Source organism: Calypte anna, unplaced genomic scaffold (assembly GCF_003957555.1).
Source record: "Calypte anna isolate BGI_N300 unplaced genomic scaffold, bCalAnn1_v1.p scaffold_183_arrow_ctg1, whole genome shotgun sequence".
Classification (NCBI taxonomy): Eukaryota; Metazoa; Chordata; class Aves; order Apodiformes; family Trochilidae; genus Calypte; species Calypte anna.
The window spans coordinates 384,860-409,740 of NW_022045469.1; the positions used below are offsets into that span (position 1 = coordinate 384,860).

The 24,881-nt window shown below is 51.1% G+C and overlaps 2 protein-coding genes across 2 annotated transcripts; one reads left to right on the forward strand and one right to left on the reverse strand.

The window, feature by feature from the left end:
* Nucleotides 1-10,614: 10,614 nt before the first annotated feature.
* Nucleotides 10,615-13,388, forward strand: LOC115600280 (olfactory receptor 14J1-like). Its single transcript, XM_030468616.1, has 2 exons — nucleotides 10,615-11,519; nucleotides 13,304-13,388. Exons 1-2 carry the CDS (start codon nucleotides 10,615-10,617, stop codon nucleotides 13,386-13,388), a joined length of 990 nt encoding a protein of 329 aa, XP_030324476.1.
* Nucleotides 13,389-13,427: 39 nt separating this feature from the next.
* On the reverse strand, nucleotides 13,428-18,210 carry LOC115600281 (olfactory receptor 14C36-like). Its single transcript, XM_030468617.1, has 2 exons — nucleotides 17,242-18,210; nucleotides 13,428-13,523 (listed from the first exon to the last, which is right to left on the reverse strand). The coding sequence occupies exons 1-2, from the start codon at nucleotides 18,205-18,207 to the stop codon at nucleotides 13,428-13,430; spliced, it is 1,062 nt and encodes a 353-aa protein (XP_030324477.1). The 5' UTR covers nucleotides 18,208-18,210.
* Between the last annotated feature and the right edge of the window lie 6,671 nt (nucleotides 18,211-24,881).

Sequence of the window (24,881 nt, forward strand, 5' to 3'; positions counted from 1 at the left end):
ATCTGTCTCTCTAAACCATTTCTCCTCAGATTCTTCTTCACTTTCTCTGTTTGACTTTTCTTGGCTGGCACAAAGAAAAACTCCTGCTGTGCCTGTGTGCAGTCAGTTCTCTAAGGAGAGCAGGTGGGAGGTGGTACAGTGGAGCTGTAACCTCCAGCTACAGAGAGGAGAGGAGAAGTCTGATGCAAGGAGCAGGGATGGAAGTCCCAGGTGGGACATGAAAGGAATGGTGGGGCTGGGGATGTGAGAAGTTGTCCACACAGTGTCAGACCTCAGGGATCTTCTATCACCTCTTCTCCAAAATGAAAATCATGAGATCATCTCTTAAAATATTGAAGAAGAACAAAACAAGAAACAAAAAAACCTCAGAATCAGTTTTCATTAATGACAATAGGAAATGTTCCTCCTTAACTACAGTGGCAAGACCTCTCCAATTAGCTGTACAAGTCTTGAAGTTGTGAAGAATATCCCATGGAGAGCCATGGCCCTTTAGTGCTCTCTGTATTCCAATGAGCCCCAGGGTGTGTTTGGTGCTGAGTCCCTGATCCTCAGGTGCTGAGAGATGAATGAACAAACTGCTCCAGAAGTCAGAATGGAACCTGAAAGTACCTTGAAGCATTGATTGGCCCCAGTGAGGACCATTGCTGACAGAGCCTCCCCATGGCCTTGTTAGATCAGATCACTGGAAGCCATGACTGCAAAGAGGCAAAGGCTCTGTAAAGGTGGCTTTTATTTATTTATGTTTTATTAAGCAGTGAGGCCTTTTTCTTAACCCCAGGCAATGAGAAGCAGAGCCCATCCCTCTAGGATTCTTCCTGAGGATAGTGGGGTGAGAAGATCAGTAATGTCAGAAAATGTACACCACCTCCTGCCTACCCTAAGATGAGATGAGGAGCAAACCAAGTTCAAAGCCTCAAGAAAGAGTTTTTCCTGCTGGTGGTGGAGATACAGTGACCATTTCTATAGTCACCTTTCCAGACACATATTGCCCAGACAAAGGGATAGGCTGGAGAGATGGGCCAATGAAAATTTCATGAGGTTCAAGGACAAGCACAAGGTCCTGCACCTGGGTTGGGGCGATCCCCAGCACAAATACAGGTTGGGCAGAGCATGGATTGAGAGCAGCCCTGAGGAGGAGGAGGACTTTTGGGTGCTGGTTGATGAGAAGCTCAGCACCAGCTGGCAAGGTGTGCTGGCAGCCCAGGAAGCCAAGCATGTCCTGAGCTACACAAAAAGCAGCGTGGCCAGCAGGTCAGGGAGGAGATTTTGCTCCACTCTGGTGAGACCCCAGTGCAGTGCTCGGTCCAGTTCTGGAGCCCCAAGCACAAAGAGGACATGGAGCTGTCAGAACAAATCCAGAGGAGGCCACAAAGATGATCAGAGTTCTGATCATCAGGAGGTCCATAGGATGACCTAATCAGGTCTAATCAGGGATAGCTTTGCAGTAAGGGAAGGTTTCTCAGGCCTTTATTAATTTGGGTCTTGAAAAGCTGCAGGGATGGAGATGACACATACTCTCTGGTAGATGCTCTTGAGTGTCTTGATGAGGAGCAAGTTTTTGACATTTTCCCTCCCTGTTTTCCGATGATGCCCCTTGGTTCTCACCCGCCCACCATGCACACCAGGAAGGACCTTGCTCCATTTCTTCCTGCTACCAAATGTGTTATCGCAGAATCATAGAATATGCTGAGTTGGAAGGGACTCATCAGGATGATCAAGTCTGCCTCTGTCCTGTGAAGGGTACCCCCGGGATCACACCATGAGCCTGAGAACATCATTCGAACACTTCTTGGACTTAGTCAGGATTGGTGCTCTGACCACTTTGTGTGAGTTGTCATTGCTTGGAAGCAATGAAGTTGTTCCATTGCTCATCTGCCCTTTGGGGAAAAAATTTTCCCTGATATATAAACTTAACCTCCCATAATTCAGCTTCTAGTAACTTCCCCAAGTTCTGTCATTGATCACAGGAGTGAAGAAATCTGACCCAGCCCCATCTCTTCCCCTTATGAGGATCCATAGATTGCAATGAAGTCTCCCCACAGCCTCCTTTTCTCCCAAATGAACAATCCAAGTGACCACAGCTGCTCCTCAGAAGTCATCCCTACCAGACCCTTCACCATCCTTGTTGCTCTCCTTTGGACACTCTCCAACACCTTGATGCCTTTTCTATCCTGGGGTGCCCAGTACCCACAGTGAGGCCGTACCAGTGCAGAGCAGAGCAGGACAGTCACCTGCCTGGGCTGGCTGGTGACACTGTGCTTGATGCACCCCAGGACAGGGTTGGCCGTCCTGGCTGCCAGGACACACTGCTGGCACATCTCCAGTTTGCCATCAACCAGGACCCCCAGGTCCCTCTCTGCTCTCCAGCCACTCGTTCCCCAGTCTGTACTTGCCCCCAGGGTTGCTCCATCCCAGGTGCAGAATTCAGCACTTGCCCTTGTGGTTGGTGATTCAGCACTTGCTGAAGTTGTGGTTCAGCACTTGTCCTTCCTGTGCCTGCTGATTGCCCAGCTCTCTAACCTGCTGAGTTCTCTCATCCACAAACTTGCTTCAGATTCCTTCCAGCCCTGCACCCAAGTCACTGCTGAAGATGTTGAAGAGGACTGGGCCAAGGATGGAGCTCTGCAGGACCCCACTAGTGACCGGTCACCAGCCTGATGTGACCCCATTCACTGTCACTCTTTGTGCTCCACCTGTGAGCCAGTTGCTCACCCATCACATAGCAGGGTTGTCCAGCTGTATGATGGACATTTTATCCAGGAAGATGCTATGAGAGACAGACCAAAAGCCTTCCCCTTATTTCCACCCCAAAAACCCTCCGGAGGGTTCCAACCCCCGTTATCCCCACCCAAAAAACCCCCGGATCCCTCCAACCCCCATTTTCCACACCCCAAAGGCCCCATGATCCCTCCAACCCCCATTCCCTCCCCCCTAGAGCCCCCAAAATCCCTCCAACCCCCAGTATTTCCCCCCCAAGATCCCTCCAACCCCCGTTTCCCCCTACCCTGAACCCCACACGATGCCTCCAACCCCCCTTATTTCCACCCCAAAAACTCTTCAGATGCTTCCAACCCTCCTTATTTCCACCCCAAATCCCTCCAGATCCCTCCAACCCCCATTATTTCCACCCCAAAGGCCCCAAGATCCCTCCAAACCCTATTCTCTCCACCTTGAACCCCACAAGATGCCTCCAGCCCCCATTATCCCTACCCCAAAGCCCCCCATATCCCTCCAACCCCTATTCCCTCCCCCCTAAACACCCCGAAATCCCTCCAACCTCCATTATTTCCACCCCAAAATCCCTCAAGATCCCTCCAACCCCCATTATTTCCCCCCCAAAGGCCCCATGATCCCTCCAACCCCCATTCCCTCCACCCTGAACCCCACAAGATGCCTCCAGCCCCCATTATCCCCACCCCAAAATCCCCCAAGATCCCTCCAACCCCCATTCTCTCCCTCCTAAACCCCCCAAAATCCCTCCAACCCCCATTATCTCCACCCCAAAATCCCCCAATGCTGGCCCTGCGTTAAACTGTGACAGATTTTTGGTGCTCAACGTGGGGCTTAAGCTATTTGGCTTGAGCCCAATCAAAATTTTGACTAATTTACCTGAATAGTTTTAACTCCAACTCCAGTGCGAGGATACCCAGATGGCTCCTCCGAGAAGGAATCAGACCCTTGCCTTTGGAAATTTCACAGGATTGGAAATTAAACCAATCATGCTGTACCTTTGGTATTCAGGGTGTGTGATCTGTGGCTTTTAATGTGGGATTAGTTTTGCTCTGTGGTTCATTCTAGGTGAGAACTGCTCAAGAACTGCAGTTGTGATATGGTTTCAATACTGATACACAGTGTGGTACATGGTACAGTGGTGTTTCATACAGAGATAAAGAATTTGGTTGGTAATTACATATTCAGTTTTAATTTGGAAAATGATAGTGCTCTGTTTCATTCATAGAATGAAACACTGAATGAACATAGAATGAAACACTGAGCAGTGTCCTTGGTTCAGTCCCTGAAGCAGACACTGACTGAGAAACTGGCTGTTAATTTCAGCAAGTGCAGCTGCTTAGGAGAGACTTAGCTGAAAGCAAAATGACAAGACAGATAATCACTTTTATCATAGAATCATAGAATCATAGAATTGGCTGGGTTGGAAGGGACCTCAGAGATCATCGCGTCCAAGAATTGAACCACCGTTGCGGTTGCTAGACTATTCCAGGATGAGTCTACTGAAGTATCCAGCACTCCATCTTATTTCAAGCTGACTCCACCAGATTTAAAGAGCAATAGAATTTCATTTCTGCATCTCCTGGTGGGTGTTGTTAATTTTCCTCATATATTGGTGAGGAGTAAGACAGAAACCACACTGGTGAGGATGAGCACTCTTCTTGGGAGATGCAGAGCTGCCCTTGGCACAGAGAGCAACCCCACTTCTGCCTCTGCAGCCACTGCTCCCCCCCACAGACAAGGGCATCAGGGATCCAAAGTCCTCCAGGCAAGAAGTGATGGTGCCTCAGTGTCCAAAACTTGTGCCAACACTGATTCCTGTCTTTATAATCCCCCTCTGTGGGATGGGATAGGAGGCGCTTTCAGCCCCTTTGTGGATGAAGCTATGCTGGGAAAGCCCTTGAGCAACCTCATCTGGTTCATCCCGCCTTGAGCAGGGCACTCAGACAAGGAGATGCTCAGGGGTCTCTTCCAGCCTGAGGTATTCTGTGATTCAGAATGATCTGGAGGGTCATGGGAATGATCTGTAGGATCATGGAGCAGGAGGAGCACTGGAAGCTCATCCTGGAACAGCTCCAAGAGACACTACTACTGAGTGAGGCTGATGCTGTGGATGGGATTAAGAAGTGAGTTCCCTGGGGACAGGGGCAGGGTTGGCTTCAGTTGGGTGGGATCATGGAATCATGGAATGGGTTGGGTTTGAAATAGATCTTCTTTAACCCTTCTAACCCACCCCATTCCTTGATTCCATCATTCTGTGACACAGTCCCAGGCAGTTCCAGGCCTGGGAGTCTCCACAGCCACCACCAGGGCTTTGTGATGCAGGGTCTGGTGGCTGGACACCATTTTCATGGGGGTCTCCGTGGTGACCCTGGGGGAATATAAGGGGTGTGGAGACCTGGGGTGCCCATATCTGGGAGAGCACCTCCCTCAGGAGTCAGCAGCTGCCCTGGGTGATCATGGAATGTCTGTGGCAGAAAATGCCCAAGATGTCCATGGAGAAGGAGGTGGAAGCCTGCTCCCAGCCCTCCACAAGACACCAAGGTCAGTGACTGAAGGAAGGGCCAGTCCAGAAGTTCCCCTGCAGGCTGTGGGGAGAGGGCAGCTGTCCCCTGCAGCCCATGGAGGAGCATGGAGGGGCAGATGTGCATCTGCAGCTCATGGAGGAGCACTCTGTACCACGGTGAGATCAGTTATTAATTAAAATAAAGAAAATTTTAGAAAAAAGTCACATTTGAGCAGCGTGAGCATGTCTGGGGCAAGGGGCAGGAAGGTGAGATGGCTTTTGTCTCTCTGTGTCTAGATTTCCTTCTCTTCCTTTCCAGCAGGGCTGTTCCATGCCAGCTGTGCAGTTGAGTTGTCCAGCCCCTCAGTCTCTCTCCCTTCTCCTCTCTCCTTTCCCCAGAGGGGAAGGTGTCTCTGCTCCAGCACTGCTCTCCCCTCGGGGACTGCTCTCAGCTGCCCCTCTCCTCTGCCCTGCAGCTCTCAGAGTCGTTCCTTTCCCCTGCTTGAAGATGTTGATGGCAGAGGCACTGTGGCTGCTGTGAGAGCTGTGTTTGGATTGGGTGTGCTTGAAATGCTCGAGTTGCACAGCCGGCAAAAGCTCTGGTGTTTGAGGAGCTGATTCTGAGGCTTTTCTCTTTTCTGTGTTGTAGAGAAACAAGATAAACCAGGTGCCTCGATTTGCCAAAGAGTGGGTGTGAGTCCACCTGTGTCTGGTTAGGGCAGGCTCCCTATTACCAGGGGGCCAATAAACGTGGGACACACACCCACAGAGAGAAGCTCACTCTTGTGTGAGGCCATGGAGAGACCAGCAGCTTGTTGAGCCTCAGGAGCAAGAAAGGCTCCTCCCGCTACGCTGTGTCTTTACAGAACAGCCCATAGCCTTCTGTCATGATCCTCCAGTCCTGTGACCCTTCCCACCATGTTTCAGCTGTTGTTCCTATGATATCAGAACTACCTGACTGGGCATGGAGCTCCAGTTCCTCCTCTTGATTTGATTTCCCAGGCTGCTTGTATTTGTATCCATACACTTCAGGAGGCTGATCTTTTGGTTCCTATTTAAGGAGACAGCCAAGGAACATTTTACACTCCTCTGGCTCGCCTGGTTTCATCCCAGATCAGTTGTAGTGGTGATGGTGGGGTGATCATTGCCATCTTGGATCCCTCCCTGCAGGTCCTTCAGTTTAAAGCCCCCTCCCCAAGGTGACCAGTGGGTACTGACATGCCACTTCCAGGCTCCTCTCTAGTAAGCCCAGTTTTATCTATCCAACCCCCCTGCCATGGGCAGGGACACCTCCCACTAGATCGGGGTTCTCCGAGCCCCATCCAGCCTGGCCTTTAAAACTTCCAGGGATGGATGGGGCTTCCACCACCTCTCTGGGCACCCTGCACCAGGGGCTCACTACACTACCCTCATGGGGAAGAACTTCTTCCTTATATCTGATCTAAATCTACTCTCCTCTAATCTGAATCCGTCCCCCCCTGTCCTATCACTACCTGACATCCTAAAGTCCCTCACCAGCTTTCTTGTAGCCCTCTTCAGGTACTGGAAGGCTGAGGTCTGCTCGGAGCCTTCTCCTCTCCAGATTGAATAACCCCAAGTCTCTCCGTCTGTCTTCATAGGAGAGGTGCTCCAGCCCTCTGATCATCCTTGTGGCCACACTTTGGGTGCAGCCATCAAGGCAGTTCTTTATCTACCCAGTGGTCTGTCCATCATCAGATGCATCAAACCCGTCTTTTACCAGGTTGGAGACCAGGGTCTTGTGTGGGACAGTGTCAAAGGCTTTGCTCATGTCCAGGTAGCTGACCTTGGTGTCTCTTCCCTTATCTATTGATGCTGTGATATTCCCATAGAAGGGCCACAAGTTTTGTCAGGCATGGTTTCCCCCTGAGGAAACAAACCCTGTGTTAATTTTACCCAATCACCTCTTCATTTTTCTTCTGCTCCAGCAGTGCCACCAGTAGGATCTGCTCCATGACCTTACGGGGTACAGAGGTGACACTGACCAGCCTGGAGTTCCCTGGATCTTCCTTCTTTCCCGTTTTGAACATGGGGTTTATATTTCTTACAGATCATTCCCGTGACCCTCCAGATCATTCAGAATCACAGAATACCTCAGGCTGGAAGAGACCCCTGAGCATCTCATTGTCTGAGTGCTCTGCTCAAGGCAGGATAAACCAGATGAGGTTGCTCAAGGGCTTCCCCAGCATGGCTTCATCCACAAAGGGGCTGAGAGTGCCTTTTGTTTCATCCCACAGAAGGAGTATAGAGAGAATAACATTTTGGCACATGTTCTGGACATTGAGGCACCATCACTTCTTGCCAGGAGGACTTTGAATTACTGATGGCACTGTGACACTCATCATCTCGTGACCTTCCCACCCACCACATCACCCACCTCTTCAATCCAGACATCACCAGTCTGGCTGCAATAGGACAAGGTTAGAGCATGGCAAAGGGCTTGCTAAAGGCCAGGTGCACCCTATGCCTTTTTTTGCCCTGCCCACTCTCCAGTAGATTCCTGCCCTGTTGAACAACATGATCCAGTATTTCAGGTGTGGTCTCACCAGGGCAGAGTAGAGGGGTAGGAAAACCTCCTGAGATCTGCTGGAAACACTTTTCCTGTTGCACCCCATGACACCATTTGTCCTCTTTGCCACAAGGGCCCATTGTTGACCCATGGAGAATTTAGTGTCTACTAAGACTCCAGACTTTTCTCCATGGAGCTGTTTTCCAGCAGAATGTCCCCTAATCTGCACTGGTGGTTGGTATTATTCTGACCCAGATGCAGGACTCTACACTTGTCCTTATTGAACTTGATGAAGTTCACCTTTGTCCAGCTCTCCAGCCTGTCCAGATCCCATGGAGAGCAGCACAGCCTTCTGCTGTCTCAGCCACCTCTCCCAGCTTTGGATCATCCGTGAACTTGCTGAGGGTACACTCCATCCCCTCATTCAGGTCGTTGATGAAGAGATTGAACAAAACTGGACCCAGCACTGATCCCTGGGGAACACCACTGGACACAGGCCTCCAACTTGACTTTGTGCCACTCATCACAACCCTCTGAACTCTGTTGTTGAGCCAGTTACCAATCCACCTGACAGTCTGTTCCACATTTCTTGAGTTGTGTTATGAGGATGTTTTGGGAGACAGTGTCTAAAGCTTTACTGAAGTCAAGGTATATGACATCCACTGCTCTCCATTCATCTGCCCATTTGGTCGTCCCTTTGTAGATATTACTGCAGGGGGGTTGGAATGGATGATCCTTCAAAAAAAAAAATAATTCTGTGATTCTATGATGACATGATATGATCTTCAGCCACCTCAGTTACCATGGAGAGGGCTCAGAGATCTCCCAAGATGGGGTTTGGAGACCCCAAGCGCATGTCCAGTCTGCAGAGGTTGATTGGCCAAAGTTCAGTGCTATGCAGAATGTGAGCAGTAGAGGAGGATCCTGGGAGTGCCTGAAGGTTGGGTTTGGGCATGGTGGAGCTTTTCTACACAGTAGGAAACAGCTTGTGCAAGAAAGAATGGTCAAAAGTGCAGCCAGGCTTCTTCAGCACCAGAGCCACCTGCACCTTCCTTTTCCCCAACTGCCATCACTGCCTCCTGCTTCCTGCTCCCCCCATGCCCTGCAGGGGACGCTGCTTTCTCAGGGCTGTCCCTCAGGGGGACCCAGGCATACGCCAAGAAACTCTGGAAACTTTGGACTTGGACTCTGCCTTGGATTTATTTTTTTTTGAGAAAGAAGCTTCTGCAGCTTCTTCTCCTTGCCTCTTGAGCAATTGTCATGGGCTCAGCATCAACCCCCCAGAGGGCTCATTACAGCTGTGAGCTGGGCTCCTGGGATGGAGGGAGCTGCTGGCAAGTGGGCAGTGCTGCAGAGAGAGAGCTCTGGGCAGGAGCAGCTCCTCTGCAGAGTGCAGCAGGGCTGAGGGCACTGCCAGGGTATCTGGAGGAGATGAGCAAGGCAGAGAGAGCTTCAAGGGGGTGAAGATGGAGGGGATGAGTGCCAGCTGAGTGGAGGAGAACCTTCCCAGCTTCTGACATGGTGAGTGCCTGGTGCAGGGCAGTGAAGCTGGTGCAGTTCCTGGAGGCATCTCCTAAAGCTGCAGAGCCAGAGCTGCTGGGAGCTGGAAGGGGAGAAGGGGCTGGAGGTGGAAGGGGAATTGTGAAGAAGAGTGAGGGGTGGTGTGCAGGCAGGGGTGCCCAGGGCTGTCCTTCAGAGCAGGGTCCTGCAGCCCAGGGGCTGTGTGCTGGGGCAGGGACTCTGCTGCCTGCCTGCCTGCCTGCCTGGCAGGGGCAGCTCTCAGCCTGCCCGGGGAGCTCCCTGGTGCTGGCCGAAGCTGTGGCTGGCAGGAGACAGGGAGCACAGGGCAGGCTCCTGGTGCTGGTGAGAGAGGGATGAATTGCTCAGGGCTGCTCACAGCTCCAGCTGATGCCCAGAAGATTTCTGAGGGGACTTTTCAGGAGTCCATTCAGGGCAGGGCTTTCCTGCTCCATTCTGGGCTCTCCTCAGGCTCTGCTTCCACTTGTCTCTGGCTCAGTTTGGTGGGATGGAAATTTAACTGTGCAGGGGAGAGCAGGGGCTGAGACTCCTAAAGCATCACCTGGAGGGGGACTGGGAATGTTGGGAAGTGGCTCCAACCACCACCCCCCAGCAGCTCAGCTCAGCTCAGCTCAGCTCAGCCTCCCCTTTCCATTGTCCTCAGGGGGTGTGTGCCCTGTTCTTTAGCCCCTGCACCGCCTGAGTGGCTGCAGGGCAGAGCTGGGCATCCAGGGGCTGGGCTGTGTGAGCAGGGGCAGGAAGGGAGATGGGGCCAAGGAACCAGCTCCTGGCTGGCAAAGCTCCAGGCAGCAGATGTGTCCATGGCAAGGAGGTATCCATCTTCCTTCTGCCCTCTGGAGCTCTGGGCAATGCCCTTTGTGAGGGTGGGGAGGAGCTGACCCTCCCTTCATAAGACCAGGTCCCCCTGCTCTGCACACAGCCAGAGGCAATCCTCTTGCCTTGCTCTGTTCTCCCTGAATGCAGCAGAAATGCTGAGGGTCTGAGACATCCAATAACATTACCCAGCAGTGATGAGGGTAGCTGAAACAAAATCCCGAAACTCTCTGAAACTGCATTCTGCATCCTGGTTCTTCAGCACTGAGAATACAGATGTTGACTATCCCTTTTGTTTAGCACTCCTTTCATCTGACAGATTTCACCACTAATACTTGCTTCTAAGAGATCCAAGCATAGAGCTGAAGGAAGGTCTCGTCGAAAGCTGTGTGTCTTTACCAGGAAAAAATGATAGGGAAGTTGTCTTTGATTTTCTAGTCATGTTTCCCCTAACTGTTCATTTTCCTCCTAGATCAGTGCTCCTTGGGAAAAGCAGCAGATGTCCAACAGCAGCTCCATCAGCCAGTTCCTCCTCCTGGCATTTGCAGACAGGCGGGAGCTGCAGCTCTTGCACTTCTGGCTCTTCCTGGGCATCTACCTGGCTGCCCTCCTGGGCAACGGCCTCATCATCACCACCATCGCCTGTGACCACCACCTCCACACCCCCATGTACTTCTTCCTCCTCAACCTCTCCCTCCTCGACCTGGGATCCATCTCCACCACTCTGCCCAAAGCCATGGCCAATTCCCTATGGGACAACACCAACATGTCCTACAACAAATGTGCTGCACAGACCTTTTTCTTTCTCTTTTTGATTGCTGGGGAGTTTTATCTCCTGACCATCATGTCCTACGACCGCTACGTGGCCATCTGCAAACCCCTGCACTACGGGACCCTGCTGGGCAGCAGAGCTTGTGTCCACATGGCAGCAGCTGCCTGGGGCACTGGGTTTCTCACTGCTCTGCTGCACACAGCCAATACATTTTCCCTGCCCCTCTGCCAGGGCAATGCCCTGGACCAGTTCTTCTGTGAAATCCCCCAGATCCTCAAGCTCTCCTGCTCACACTCCTACCTCAGGGAAATTGGGCTTCTTGTGGTCAGTGCATGTTTGGCATTTGGGTGTTTTGTTTTCATGGTGGTGTCCTACGTGGAGATCTTCAGGGCTGTGCTGAGGATCCCTTCTGAGCAGGGAAGGCACAAAGCCTTTTCCACATGCCTCCCTCACCTGTCTGTGGTCTCCCTGTTCATCAGCACAGCCATCTTTGCCTACCTGAAGCCCCCCTCCATCTCCTCTCCACCTCTGGACCTGGTGGTGTCATTTCTGTACTCGGTGGTTCCTCCAGCAGTGAACCCCCTCATCTACAGCATGAGGAACCAGGAGCTCAAGGCTTCTCTGAAAAAATGGTTAGGGTTTTTCAGCAACCGTAAGCTTCCTCTTGTCCCTTTCAGATCAGTCAGGACATTCCAATTCTGAATTTCTTGACAGTCTTCTCGTTTTTCTTCAGCTCTTATCTTCATTTTTTCAAAGTAATATCATTATATGTCCTTTCTCCTTTACTATCCACCCATTTTTTTGACCGAAGAGCATTGTGTAAATTGAGAGTCCCCACTTGATTTTAGTTAAATAAATAAACCAGCACCAAATATTTTTTTTTCCATTTTCAGTGTCTTAATATGAAGAGAAAGCCCCTCCCTGGGTACAGCAGCCCTGGGAAGGCTGCTCTGTGCCTGGAGCAGTCAGAGCTCTTGAGGAGCACAAGGGCCAGGGCTGTTGTGCTGGGCTGGGCAGAGGGGATGGCGCCGAGGGGCTGCAGAGCTCTGCGGATCTCCTGGAGAGGAGAGCAGGGGACACAGGGTGCCTCCTGCTCCTTGTGCCATGCATGGTCACCCATCTGGGGCTCTGAGCTCTCTCTGCCCCCCAGGAGCTGCTGTGCCCTTCAGAGGGGCTGGGGCTGTGGTGGGACTGCCCAGAGCAGCCTGGGCTTGGCACTGGTGTGGGGCCAGCAGCAACTGGGCTGTGCTGGGGAAGAGAAGAAGGGAGGTGGGAGAGCCTGGAAGGAGCTGTTCTGGGCTGGCAAGTGAAACCCTGGCAGAGAAAGCCATGGGTGTGTAACTGGCCCTGCAAAAGCATTCAAAGATAAAAGCAGCATCTCCCATGGCTGTGTTTGAGAACAAGGCTGAAGAAGAAGGTAATTGCAGGGCTCCTGCTGATGGAGGACAGGGATGTGAGGAGACACCAATGATGCTGAGGGACTCGATGCCTTCTGGGATGGAGACTTTCCTCAGGAGCTCTCCCAGGCCTCTCTGCTCCATGAAAGGCGTCAAGGAAAAGCAGAGCTCATCTGGACAGGAAGGTAAGAAGGACAAGTTTCAGTGTCTGCCCCTGCAGGGGACTCACCCGGGCCATGGCAGAGGCTGGAGCTGCCTGGCTGGGAGCAGGCCCATGGGAAAGGTCTTGGTGGGCACTTGTCATGACCTGGGGAGGGCACCCAGGGAAGCACAGCTCGCACCCCCTGGCTTTCTAAACTCCTTTTCAGAGAGGAGCCAAGGTGCTGCTGGACCCAACCTTAGCACCAGACCTGGCCCTGCTGGGGAGAAGGACTGAAATCATACAGTCCCAGAAAGTGCTCAACAGCTCCTCTGACACCACTGACTGGTACAGGGTGAAAGGGCTGAGGGTCAGATGATCACTTAGACGAGCAATTCTTTCTCTAGGAAAGAAAGAAAAGAGGCCTATCAAAATGAGTCAAACAAACTGTGATAAGAGGAATGTCCTGGGGCATTCCTAAATCCCTCATCCCATAGCAAGACTGAGTAGAGGGATGGGATCAGAAGCATCCATCCCAGACTCTCAGGCACACACTCTTCTCAGCCCACATCACCCTTAAGTCTGTCCATGAGTTTTTACCCTTCCCAGCAAAACTCCAGACTCTTTGTGTTTGTGAAGCCTGCAAGACCACAGCTCACAAGCACTCTCCTAACCAGAGGCAGGAGGTGCAAAGCGTCCTCCATCTCTCAAGGTGGTACATGGACTAATATGGGGAAAGAGGTTGGGCTGCAACCTGTAACTGCCTCCGAAAACCTTTGCAGCTGAGGATAGAGACTGACCACGTACTTCTTATCCCCCCACAGAATGTTTTATGTGTCGTGTAGGTTCCTTACCAGGCTCCTCATTCGTTTCCACAAAGGTGGAATGGACAGTCCTTTTGGAGTGACCATGAGAAATACATGGTCATGTATTTCATGACAGAGACGATGCTCCATGAGAAGTGAGTGACCATAAGAAATATATGAGAAATACAAGTTGGTCTGTCACATCCTTTCACACCCAAACAGTTCTATGACTTTATGATGGAACTTCTTGTGGTAGTCCAAAACCTCCACAAAGGTCACCTTGGAAGGTTCAGACTGGAGGGAAAGAACAAGAAGTCTCACACCCATGGTATCATTATGTTAGAGGTTTACCCAGAGGGGTTCTGGATCAGCCCAAGATTTTGTTTTCACAGTAAATCCAGTGAGAGCAGAGAGACACCAGAGAAGGTCTGGAAATGAAGGGGTCAGAGTTAGGTGGGAAAGCAGGAAGGGTGACAACAGCCTGAAGGCAAGGAGCTGCAGGCATGGACAGTGTAGGACAGCCTGCAGGAGAGGTGGCCAAGGGCTCTGTCAAGGAGTGAGGTCATTGTCCCCTTGGCCATAGCAGTGTCCTGGGCCACCAAAGCTGGGGAGGGGAAACTTTCTCTTGAGGCTCTCAGGATCTGCCTTCCCAGGGCCTGGGGTCAGGGCTTGGCCTTTCTGCTGCATCCAACAAACCAAAGGGTTTTCTCAGCATTACAGCCACCAGCACAGGGCCTTTGCCTCCTGCAATCATGGCCTCCAGGGATCTGCTCAAACGAGGCCATGGGGAGGCTCTGGCAGGCTGAAAGGGACCCATCAGTGTGTGAAGGTATTTTGGGTTTTGCTTCTGACTTTGACTTTATCAGAGATTCTTTTTTTTCTTCTCTCAATATCTGAAGTTCATTTAATGAACTAAAGCCCAAAGGAGCTCTTTATCTTTTGTTTTTTCCTTCATGTCTTCAAGACCTATAGAGCTTCTTGGAGTTGTTAATTTTTTCCCAGTGGATATCAGGAGGAAGATTTTTATGTGCACCTTTTCTCTCTTAATTGAAAGGGAACATTTCATTACTTTGTACTTCAGAGGAGAGGTTCCAGCAGCATTCTCCAAGTGATAATGACCCAGAGGGTCTCCTCGGGAGGTCTGCACCAGAAGGAGAAGCAGTTCCTGGAGGTCTGACAGTGGATGGACACCTGTGCTCCTCACTTTCCCAACCCCACCCCTGCTCTCCTTGGCCCCTGGGACTTGCATCACTTCTCCTCCCATCAGACTTCTCCCCTGGTCTCTGCAGCTGGATGGTTCAGCTCCTTTGCACCAGCTCCCCCCTCTTCTCCTTAGAGAACTGGTGCACATGGGCACAGCAGTTTTCCTCTTTGCAAACAAAGCAAAGCAAAGCAAAGCAAAGTGTGATAAAGCTTCATGGCCAATCAAACACACTCCTCAACCATATGCTAAGTACGAGCTGCCCCTAATGAGGTCACCTGTCTATAAGGGATAATCTTTTGAGAAATCCTTCGTGACTTTCAGGACCTTATGTGTACCTACTGGTCCTTTGCTATAGCAGCTCTAAAGAATGAGAATACAGAACAGCTGCATGCTCTGCTTGGCCTTTCTGAAAAATTCTTTGTAGCGAGATGATGTAAACTAAAAACCAGCAGGTGCCAATTGCTACTTCAATAGAGCATTGAAGACAATATCACACCATTAGGGATGCTGTGATCCCCATTCACAAGCTGATCCAGCAGCTAGAGAGGCAAGGAGTGATCAGCAGGACTCACTCTCCCTTCACTCGTCCTCTGTGGCCATTGCCAAGCCTAAGGGAGAGTGGAGGCATCATGGAGATGCCCACGTACCTTCATATCGAGCTACTGAGGAACATGGAAACAACCAATGAGCAGATGAGGCTGCTCGAGTGTTCCAAAGAGATCTGGACTTGGACCATGGAGGTGAACTGGTTTTAGCCAGATGGTCCCACGACACTTCAGGTCATCAAGGCAAGGATGGGCTCGTGACCGAGGGGTGGATTTAACTTTTGACACTATTGTGCAGTTATCCACCATTGTGACATATGTGCTGCAATTAAGCAAGCCAAAAAGTTTGAAACCTCTGTGGTATGAAGGGAGATGGTCAGAATATAGGTATGGGGAGGCCTGGCACATTGACTGTGTCACACTGCCTCAAACCTGCCAGGGTAAGCCCTGTGTGCTGACAATGGTGGAGGCAAGTACAGGATGGCTGGAAACATATCCTGTGCCTCATGGCACAGCCCAGAACACCATCCTGGGCCTAGAGAAACAAGTCTTGTGGTGACATGGTACACCAGAAAGAAGTGAGTCAGATAATGGAACTCATTTCAAAAACAGTCTTATAAGTAACTGGGCCAAAGAACATGGTATTGAGTGGGGATACCATATCCCCTGTCATGCACCAGCCTTAGGGGAAATGGAAAGGTACAATGGACTGTTAAAAAATACCTTGAAGACAATGGGTGGTGGAACCTTTAAAAACTGGGAAAGAACTTGGCAAAAGCCACCTGGTTAGATAACACCAGGGGTTCCATGATCAATCGAGCTGCTCCTGCTCAGTCAGATCTTCTACACACAGTAGATGGGGACAAAGTACCTGTGGTGCATGAAAAGAATCTGCTGAGGAAAACTGTTTGGGTTTTTCCTGCCTTGGGCAAAGGCAAACCCATTTGTGAGGTTGCTTTTGCTCAAGGGCCTGAACACACTTGGTGGGTGATGATGGAAGATGGAGAAGTACAGTGTGTACCACAAGGGAATCAAACACTAGGTGAGAATACATAATTTTTGAATGGCTAGCTCAATCAGTAGAGCATGGAAATCTGGGGAGTGTGAATTCATGCCCCACATGAATTGCTGTTATGTGAATTATTGCATAAATTAACAATGTTCTGTGAGTGTTTTTCAGGATAATATTGTGGTGATGAAACCAGAACTGGGTTCACTGACTGGCATCCAGTAACTTCCTCAAATTAACATCTGCAGTCTGCACCTTGTGGACCATGGACATAAACTGCGACAGTCATTTCTTATTTTAAGAGTCTGCTAGAATAGATGAACATCTGCAATCATAAACTAAGTTAACTTAGTGGGCTTTAAGATATAGAGAGAGTAATAATTTGTGTAGAGGTGTATTTAGGGATAAGTGATGGTAATATCTGAAGCAGGACAAAAATGGTATGGAATAAGGGGTGGAATGTTTTGGTTTGGGCCAAGATAAAGCTAATTTTCTGTCTTGTACTTTTGCTTTCAGCTCAGTCTGTTGCAAGTATCTGCACTTGCTGGAATGAACAGCCAGTTTCTCAGTCAGTGTCTGCTTCTAGGACTGATAACACTCCATGTTTATAAATAGAGCTGGAGAATGGTCTGCAGAGCCAAGGGTTTCAGCTGAACAGGACAGCTCAGTCTCTCTCTTCTCCATCAGCTCTATCATTTACCTCTTCAGTCACTGTGCTGGAAACTGTTTTATGCCCACCTCAGGGTGAAAAAAAGAGATTTTGAGGACAGGATCCCAAGCACAAAACACCCAAAGCATTCTCCAACACTTTGCATCCCAACAGCCACAAGGGATTGCTCCACTGCACATTTGTAAAATTTTATTGAGTATCTTATTAATATAAAACAACCCCCAAATAGCATTGAACTTCAGGCTAGTGTACCTCCACCAAGTTTTGCAGCCACAATATCTGGATACCTAAGTGAAAAGTCTAATTTCTGCATCTAAATTTCCTTAAAAGGGCATCCTAGTGGAAAAGGGTTTTTATTTTGATAAAAAAAAAAGAGAAAGAACCGCTATTAATTCATACAGACTGTAGGAAAAAAGAATACATGGAGAGACATATGATAAAAAACGGCACAAATAATGATGTTAATGTATGGGCAAATATTGGAAAGGGAAAAGAGAAAAAACTTCAATGAAATAACTTCCATCTACAACCAAACCCCATAAAAAACAGTGGAGAGTGGAGGGGTTTGTAATGAGTTATGTTACGAGAGAGTTGTAAAATAAGTCAATCATTCTAATCCTTTTGAAAAACCATCCATACATCAGTTTCTTCAGGGAATTCTTGAGCTCCTGGTTCCTCATGCTGTAGATGAGGGGGTTCACTGCTGGAGGAACCACCGAGTAAAGAAATGACAACACCAAGTCCAGGGATGGGGAGGAAATGGAGGGAGGCTTCAGGTAGGCAAAGATGCCAGTGCTGACGAACAGGGAGACCACGGCCAGGTGAGGGAGGCATGTGGAAAAGGCTTTGTGCCTTCCCTGCTCAGATGGGATCCTCAGCACAGCCCTGAAGATCTCCACATAGGATAAAAAAATGAAAACAAAACAACCTAAACCTAATAAACAACTTAATACAAGAAGCCCAATTTCCCTGCTGTAATCAGAGTGTGAGCATGAGAGCTTGAGGATCTGGGGGATTTCACAGAAGAACTGGTCCAGGGCATTGCCCTGGCAGAGGGGCAGGGAAAATGTATTGGCTGTGTGCAGCAGAGCAGTGAGAAACCCAGTGCCCCAGGCAGCTGCTGCCATGTGGACACAAGCTCTGCTGCCCAGGAGGGTCCCGTAGTGCAGGGGTTTGCAGATGGCCACGTAGCGGTCGTAGGACAGAAGGGTCAGGAGATAAAACTCAGCTGAGATGAAAAGGGCAAAAAAGAAGAGCTGTGCACCACATTTGTTGTAGGAGATGTTGGTGTTGTCCCAGAGGGAATTGGCCACGGCTTTGGGCAGAGTGGTGGAGATGGATCCCAGGTCGAGGAGGGAGAGGTTGAGGAGGAAGAAGTACATGGGGGTGTGGAGGTGGTGGTCACAGGCGATGGTGGTGATGATGAGGCTGTTGCCCAGGAGGGCAGCCAGGTAGATGCCCAGGAAGAGCCAGAAGTGCAAGAGCTGCAGCTCCCGCCTGTCTGCAAATGCCAGGAGGAGGAACTGCCTGATGGAGCTGCTGTTAGGCATCTGCTGTCTCTTGGGATGGTACACTGTCAGAAAAATAAAAGGGATCAACTGAGTTTCTCACAGAAATCCCCAAATAGCTAACAAGATTTTCAGGTTCCATTCAGTAGCTGTGAGTTGTTCATTCACAAGCTGTTTCTCCCTGGGAGCTGGGTCTGCACTCTGGGCTCTGCAGGAGTCAGTCCCTCCTTAGAACAAATGCTACAAGGGAACACAGGGGGAATCTCAGATCAAATCAACTCTTGACATTGAGGACATTTTGACATCCTTAACATCTTGAAATCCAAGAGCCTTTCAGCATTGTCAACCCTAGTGCAGCATCCAGAGCTGGGGGGATTGTGGTTTTCTGCTCCAGTTACTCCCCCACACAAAGAAAAACTTTTAATGCAGAAGCCTCTGGTGTTTTTGTTGCTCTGCAAGTGAAACCTTCAGGATGCTGAGAGGCAAAGGGACTGTCCCTTAGTGCAGAGTGAGGACAGCCGCTCTGTCCATCAGTCCTGCTCTCAGCTGCACAAAGAGGGAAAGACCCTAAAGATGGGGTATCCTGAAGGGAAGGTGGGCTGAGCCCCCAGACCCACACCCTGCAATCCTCACAGCCCCAAATCTCAGGAAATTTGCATGCTTTTCCACCACAGAGACAAGAGCAGGAAAGGAGCTGCAGCATCAGTGCCTGAGCTGAACCTGAATTCTCTACTGCTAGCAAAGCAAAAAGAAGAGGAAAAAACAAGGCAGCAGCAGCAGCAGGGGCAAGAGGGGAACCTGCCAAAGTTCTCCTGCCAAGACAGTCAGGACAGGGAGACAGAGGCAGAGACTACAGCATTTTTCCTCCCTGGTGGGGGGGCTGCTGGAAGGATGCTGAGAATTCACTGCCCATGATCTGAAGGGCTGGAGGGCTGTCCTGTGTGACAGAGAGCAGGGTTTAGCTCTAGGGAAGGAAGCAGCTCTGCAGGGGATGGCTGGGAGGGGCAGGAATCCCCCCTGCCATCATCTTCCAGGCAGCAGCTCCCTCTCCATCCCTGCCCATCTCTGCTGCCTGCAACTCTTTCTCTATCCCTAGGTCGAGGAGGGAGAGGTTGAGGAGGAAGAAGTACATGGGGGTGTGGAGGTGGTGGTCACAGGCAATGGTGGTGGTGATGATGAGGCCGTTGCCCAGGAGGACAGCTAGGTAGATGCCCAGGAAGAGCCAGAAGTGCAAGAGCTGCAGCTCCCGCCTGTCTGCAAATGCCAGGAGGAGGAGCTGCCTGATGGAGCTGCTGTTGGACATCTGCTGCTTGCCACTAGGAAGCACTGATCAAATAAGAAAAATAAGTTAGGGAAATCCTGTGTAGAAAATCAAAGACAATTTCCCTATTATATTTTCCTGGTATAGACACACACACTTTTTTATGAGACCTTCCTTCAGGTCTCTGCTTGGATCTCTTAGGATCAACTATTAGTGCTGAAATGTACATCTGAAAGCAGTGCTAAATAAACGGGATTGTCAGCATCTGTATTCTCAGTGCTGAAGAACCAGGATGCAGAAGGCAATTTAAGGGAGATTTGGTTTTTTTATTCAGCTTCCCCCATCTCTCCCAGGGAATGTTCCTGGATGTCTCAAATCCTCAGCATTTCTGCTGTGCTCGGGGAGAACAGAGCAAGGCAAGAGGATTGCCTGTGGCTGTGTGCAGAGAAGAGGGAGCTGGTCTGATGAAGGGAGGGTCAGCTCCTCCCCAGCATTACAGAGGGCTTTGCCCAGAGCTCCAGAGGGCAGAGGGAAGATGGACACCTCCTTGCCATGGACACATCTGCTGCCTGGAGCTGCCCGAGCCAGGAGCTCTGCAAGTGAAACCCTGTGGATGCTGAGAGGCAAAGGGCTTAGCACTAAGGGCACCCTTAGTGCTGAGTGAGGACAGCTGCTCTGTCCATCAGTCCTGCTCTCAGCTGCACAGAGAGGAAAAGACCCTAAAGATGGGGTATCCTGAAGGGAGAGTGGGCTGACCCCAGCCCCACACCCACCAATCCTCACAGCCCCAAATTTCAGGTAGTTTTCGATGCTTCTACTTCATGGACACGTCAACAAGAGAGGACCTGCAGCATCAGTGTCTTAGCTGAACCTGAACCCTCACCCCTCAGCCCAGCAAAAAGAAGAGGAAGAACAAGGGAAGCAGCAGCAGCAGCAGGGGCAAGAGGGGAACCTGCCAAAGTTCTACTGCCAAGAGAGTCGGGACAGGGAGACACAGGCAGAGACTCCAGCATTTCTCCTCTCTGGAGGGCAGGCTGCTAGAAGCATCCTCAGAATTCAGTGTCCATGATCTGAAGGGCTGGGGGACTGTGCTGTGTGATAGATAGCAGAGTTTAGCTCTAGGGAGGGCAGCAGCTCCGCAGGCGATAGCTGGGAGGGGCAGGAATCCCCCCTGCCATCATCTTCCAGGAAACAGCTCCCTCTCCATCCCTGCCCATCTCTGCTGCCTGCAGCTCTTTCTCTGTCCCCAGCTCTCCTCCCTCTCAGTGCTCACAGCCCCCATCCCACCCCCTGAGTGCTCAGCTCTGCCCTGCAGACCCCTCCTGGCATCAGCAGGACCTGTCCAGGGGCATCTCTGACTGTGCAGGGGCTCAGGAGCAGCTCAGACAAGGGCTGAGGAGAACTGGGGTCTGTGAGACTTCTGCAGAGTGCAGAAAGAGCTTTCCATGCCCTGGAGAGACAAGTGGAAGCAGAGCCTGAGGAGAGCCCAGACTGGAGCAGGAAAGCCCTGCCCTGAAGGGACTCCTGAAAAGGCCCCTCAGAAATCTTCTGGGCATCAGCTGGAGCTGTGAGCAGCCCTGAGCAATTCATCCCTCTCTCACCAGCACCAGGAGCCTGCCCTTGCTCCCTGTCTCCTACCAGCCACAGCTTCTGCCAGCACCAGTGAGCTCCCCGGGCAGTCTGAGAGCTGCCCCTGGCAGGCAGGCAGGCAGGCAGCAGAGTCCCTGCCCCAGCACACAGCCCCTGGGCTGCAGGACCCTGCTCTGAAGGACAGCCCTGGGCACCCCTGCCTGCACACACCCCCTCACTCTTCTTCACAATTCCCCTTCCACCTCCAGCCCCTTCCCCCCTTCCAGCTCCCAGCAGCTCTGGCTCTTCAGCTTTAGGAGATGCCTCCAGGAACTGCATCAGCTTCACTGCCCTGCACCAGACACTCACCATGTCAGACGCTGGGAAGGTTCTCCTCCACTCAGCTGGCATTCATCCCCTCCATCTTCACCTCCTTGAAGCTCTCTCTGCCTTGCTCATCTCCCCCAGATACCCTGGCAGTTCCCTCAGCCCTGCTGCACTCTGTAGAGGAGCTGCTCCTGCCCAGAGCTCTTTCTCTGCAGCACTGCCCACTTGCCAGCAGCTCCCTCCATCCCAGGAGCCCAGCTCACAGCTGTCAGGACCCCTCTGGGGGGTTGATGCTGAGCCCATGACAATTGCTCAAGAGGCAAGGAGCAGAAGCTGCAGAAGCTTCTTTCTCTACAAGAAAGTCCAAGGCACAGTCCAAGTCCCAAGTTTCCAGTTTCTTGGCGTGTGCCTGGGTCCCCCTGAGGGACAGCCCTGAGAAAGCAGCGTCCCCTGCAGGGTGTGGGAGGAGCAGGAAGCAGGAGGCAGTGATGGCAGGTGGGGAAAAGGAAGGTGCAGGTGGCTCTGGTGCTGAGGATGCCTGGCTGTGTGTCAGGACTGCAAAGGGCCCAGCCCTGAGCCCATTCCCCAAAGGTGCCGGCCCTGAGCCCCAGCCCCTGGCAAGGGAGGGAGATCCTGTCCCTCCCTCAGCCCTCAGGGCTCTCCTGGCAGCACTGGCATGTGGAGATGGGCAATGCCAAGGGCAGGACTATGGCCCGGCACCTCCCAGCCTCCTGCACATGGACAAGGAGGCCCTGAGCCCCAGTGCTGCTGGAAGCTCCACTTGTCTCCCCATGGCCATCAGGGACAGAGACAAGAGCCATCAGCAAAGGCATGGAGAGCTTGGCTCTGCCAAGTGTGTCTTCAGCTTTTCCACAGCTTTTCCCTCTCCCATCTCCAGCACAGTCTGTCCTGGGCTGTCCCATCCTCTGTGCCTCTTGCCCTGCAGGCTCTGCTCCTTCACCCGCCTGCCCCACCTTGCTGTCCCCTTCCTCTCCTGACATCTCTGTGTCCTCCCTGCCTCTGCCTTGGCACACAGAGCCTTGGGCTGATCCAGGCTCCTTCTGGGGGATGTGGTGTTCCCCAGCATGGCCCTTGCACTGACATTTCTTTCTTCTGCTCTCCACTCCAGGCATCCCCAGCTGCACTTTGGGCCATTCTTTCTTTCCCAAGCTGTTTCCCACTCTGAAGAAAAGCTCCACCATGCCCAAAACCACCCTTCAGGCACTCCCAGGATCCTCCTCTACTGCCCGCAGTCTCCACAGCACTAGGGCTTGGCTCATTAGTCTGTGTATACCGGCCATGGTCTTGGGTCCTCCTAACACTGTCTTAGGAGAACTCTGGGCATTCTCCAGACTAACTGAGGTGGCCAAAGGTCTTACAATCCTAGAATCAGTGAATTATTTGGGTTGCAATGGACCTCTAAAGGTCATCCATTCAAACCCCACTGCAGTAATCAGGGACACCCTAAACTAGATCAGATTCTTCAGAACCTCCTTAAGCCTCACCATGAATACGTCCAGGCATGAGGCCTAAACAACCCTTATGGGACACATGTGCCATTTTTTCAAGTGCCCTCATGGTAAAGAACTTTTTCTTCACATCCAGTCCAAATAAACTCCTTTCTAGCTTTAACCCAATGCTCCTCATCCTATGAGCCCAAGCCCTTGCAAAAAGTCCCTTGTCAGTGTTCCACTAGGCTCCCCACAGGTACTGGAAGGTCCATTGTGCTACAGTCAGTACCATACTGGGGGATGAAAGAGGGGAAGGAGAAAACTTCTCTGGAAACTGAGGGGACTCCTCATCTCTGCAATGGTAGATGTAGCTCTCAGTACAGAGTAGGGAAAGGGAAGTCTGCCTTACAGAATATTCAGTACTCCGATTGTGCAAACACAAAGAAGGTTCTCAGGAGCAGCCAACATTGATTTACTAAACAGAAGTCTTGACTAACCTGACATCCTTCTACAAAGGGATGAACAAATGCATAGTCTAGAGGGCCAATGGTTTCCTGGGGTGAATCAGCAAAAGTGATCTAGCAGATCTAGCTTGGTTTTCCTACCCCTCTACTCTGCCCTTCTGAGACCACCTATAGAATATTGGATGCTATTTTGGGCCCCCAGTTCTAGTGGGACAGGGATCTACTGGAAAGGGTCTCAGGGAGAGCTAGGAGGATGATTAAGGAACTTGAGCATCTCTCCTCTGAAGAAAGAGTGAGAGAATTTGGTCTGCTTAGCCCCGAGAAAAGAAGATTTTGGGGATTTTATGAGTGTTTATAAATATCTAAGTGTCAAATGGAAGGTGACAATCTCTTTTCAGTGGAAAAATGGTTTTAAGCTAGAACAGAGGAAGTTCCACCTCAGCATGAGGAGAAACTTCTTGACTTTGAGGTTGTGGGACCACTGGAACACGCTGCCCAGAGAGGTTGTGGAGACTCCTTTTCTGGAGACTTTCAACAAATCTCAGGATGTGTTCCTGTGAGGCCTGCCCTGGGTGATGCTGCTTTGGCAGAGGGGTTGGACTGGATGATCTCGAGGTCCCTTCCAAGCCCTAACATTCTAGGATTCTATGATTCTATGACCTCAGTCCCTGGGACATTGATGGGGTCCATCCTGCTCGAGGCAGGTGAAGGACAAAGAGGGGATTTCTGAAGCAGAGTGGGCAGGGGACAGAAAGGCATGGGGTGCACCTGGCCTTTAGCAAACCCTTTGCCATGCTCTACCATTGTCCTGTTGTAGCCAGACTGGGGATATCTGGATTGAAGAGGTGGGTGATGTGGTGGGTGGGAAGTTCACGAGATGATGAGGGTCACAGTGCCATCAGGGATCCAAAGTCCTCCTGGAAGGATGTGATGGTGCCTCAGTGTCCAGAAGTTATGCCAACACTGCTGTCTTTATAATCCCCCCGTGGGGTGGGACAAAAGGCACTTTCAGCCCTTTTGTGGATGAAGCCACGCTGTGGAAGCCCTTGAGCAACCTCATCTGGTTCATCCTGCCTTGAGCAGGGCACTCAGACAAGGAGATGCTCAGGGGTCTCTTCCAGTCTGAGGTGTTCTGTGATTCTGAACGATCTGGAGGGTCATGGGAATGATCTGTAGGAAACATAAACCCCATGTTCAAAAAGGGAAAGAAGGAAGATCCAGGGAACTCAGGCTGGTCATTTACACCTCTGTACCCCATAAGGTCATGGAGCAGATCTTTCTGGAGGCACTGCTGGAGCAGAAAAAAATGAAGAGGTGGTCCCCGCCGACACAGCCGACGGAAAGGCGAGGATGCTGGGCTCCCGCTCACCCTAAAGGAACGATCGTGCGGTGATGATTTGACCACTTCCTGACGGCCAGGAAGGTAAGAACCGAAATACCTTCCCTTCTCTTTTCACGAAAGGAAGGAGGAGCGGTATTCCCCCCTCTCTCACACACGTTGAGGTGCAAGTTGATGATTATTAAAGCGCACTGGCAGTTAACTCGTCGACTGACTCTCTCTTCTTTCTCTCTCTTTTATCACTTAGCTATTTCAAAGGGGGAAAAAACCCGAAAAAAAATTAAAAAAACGGGGTCGGGGCCGAG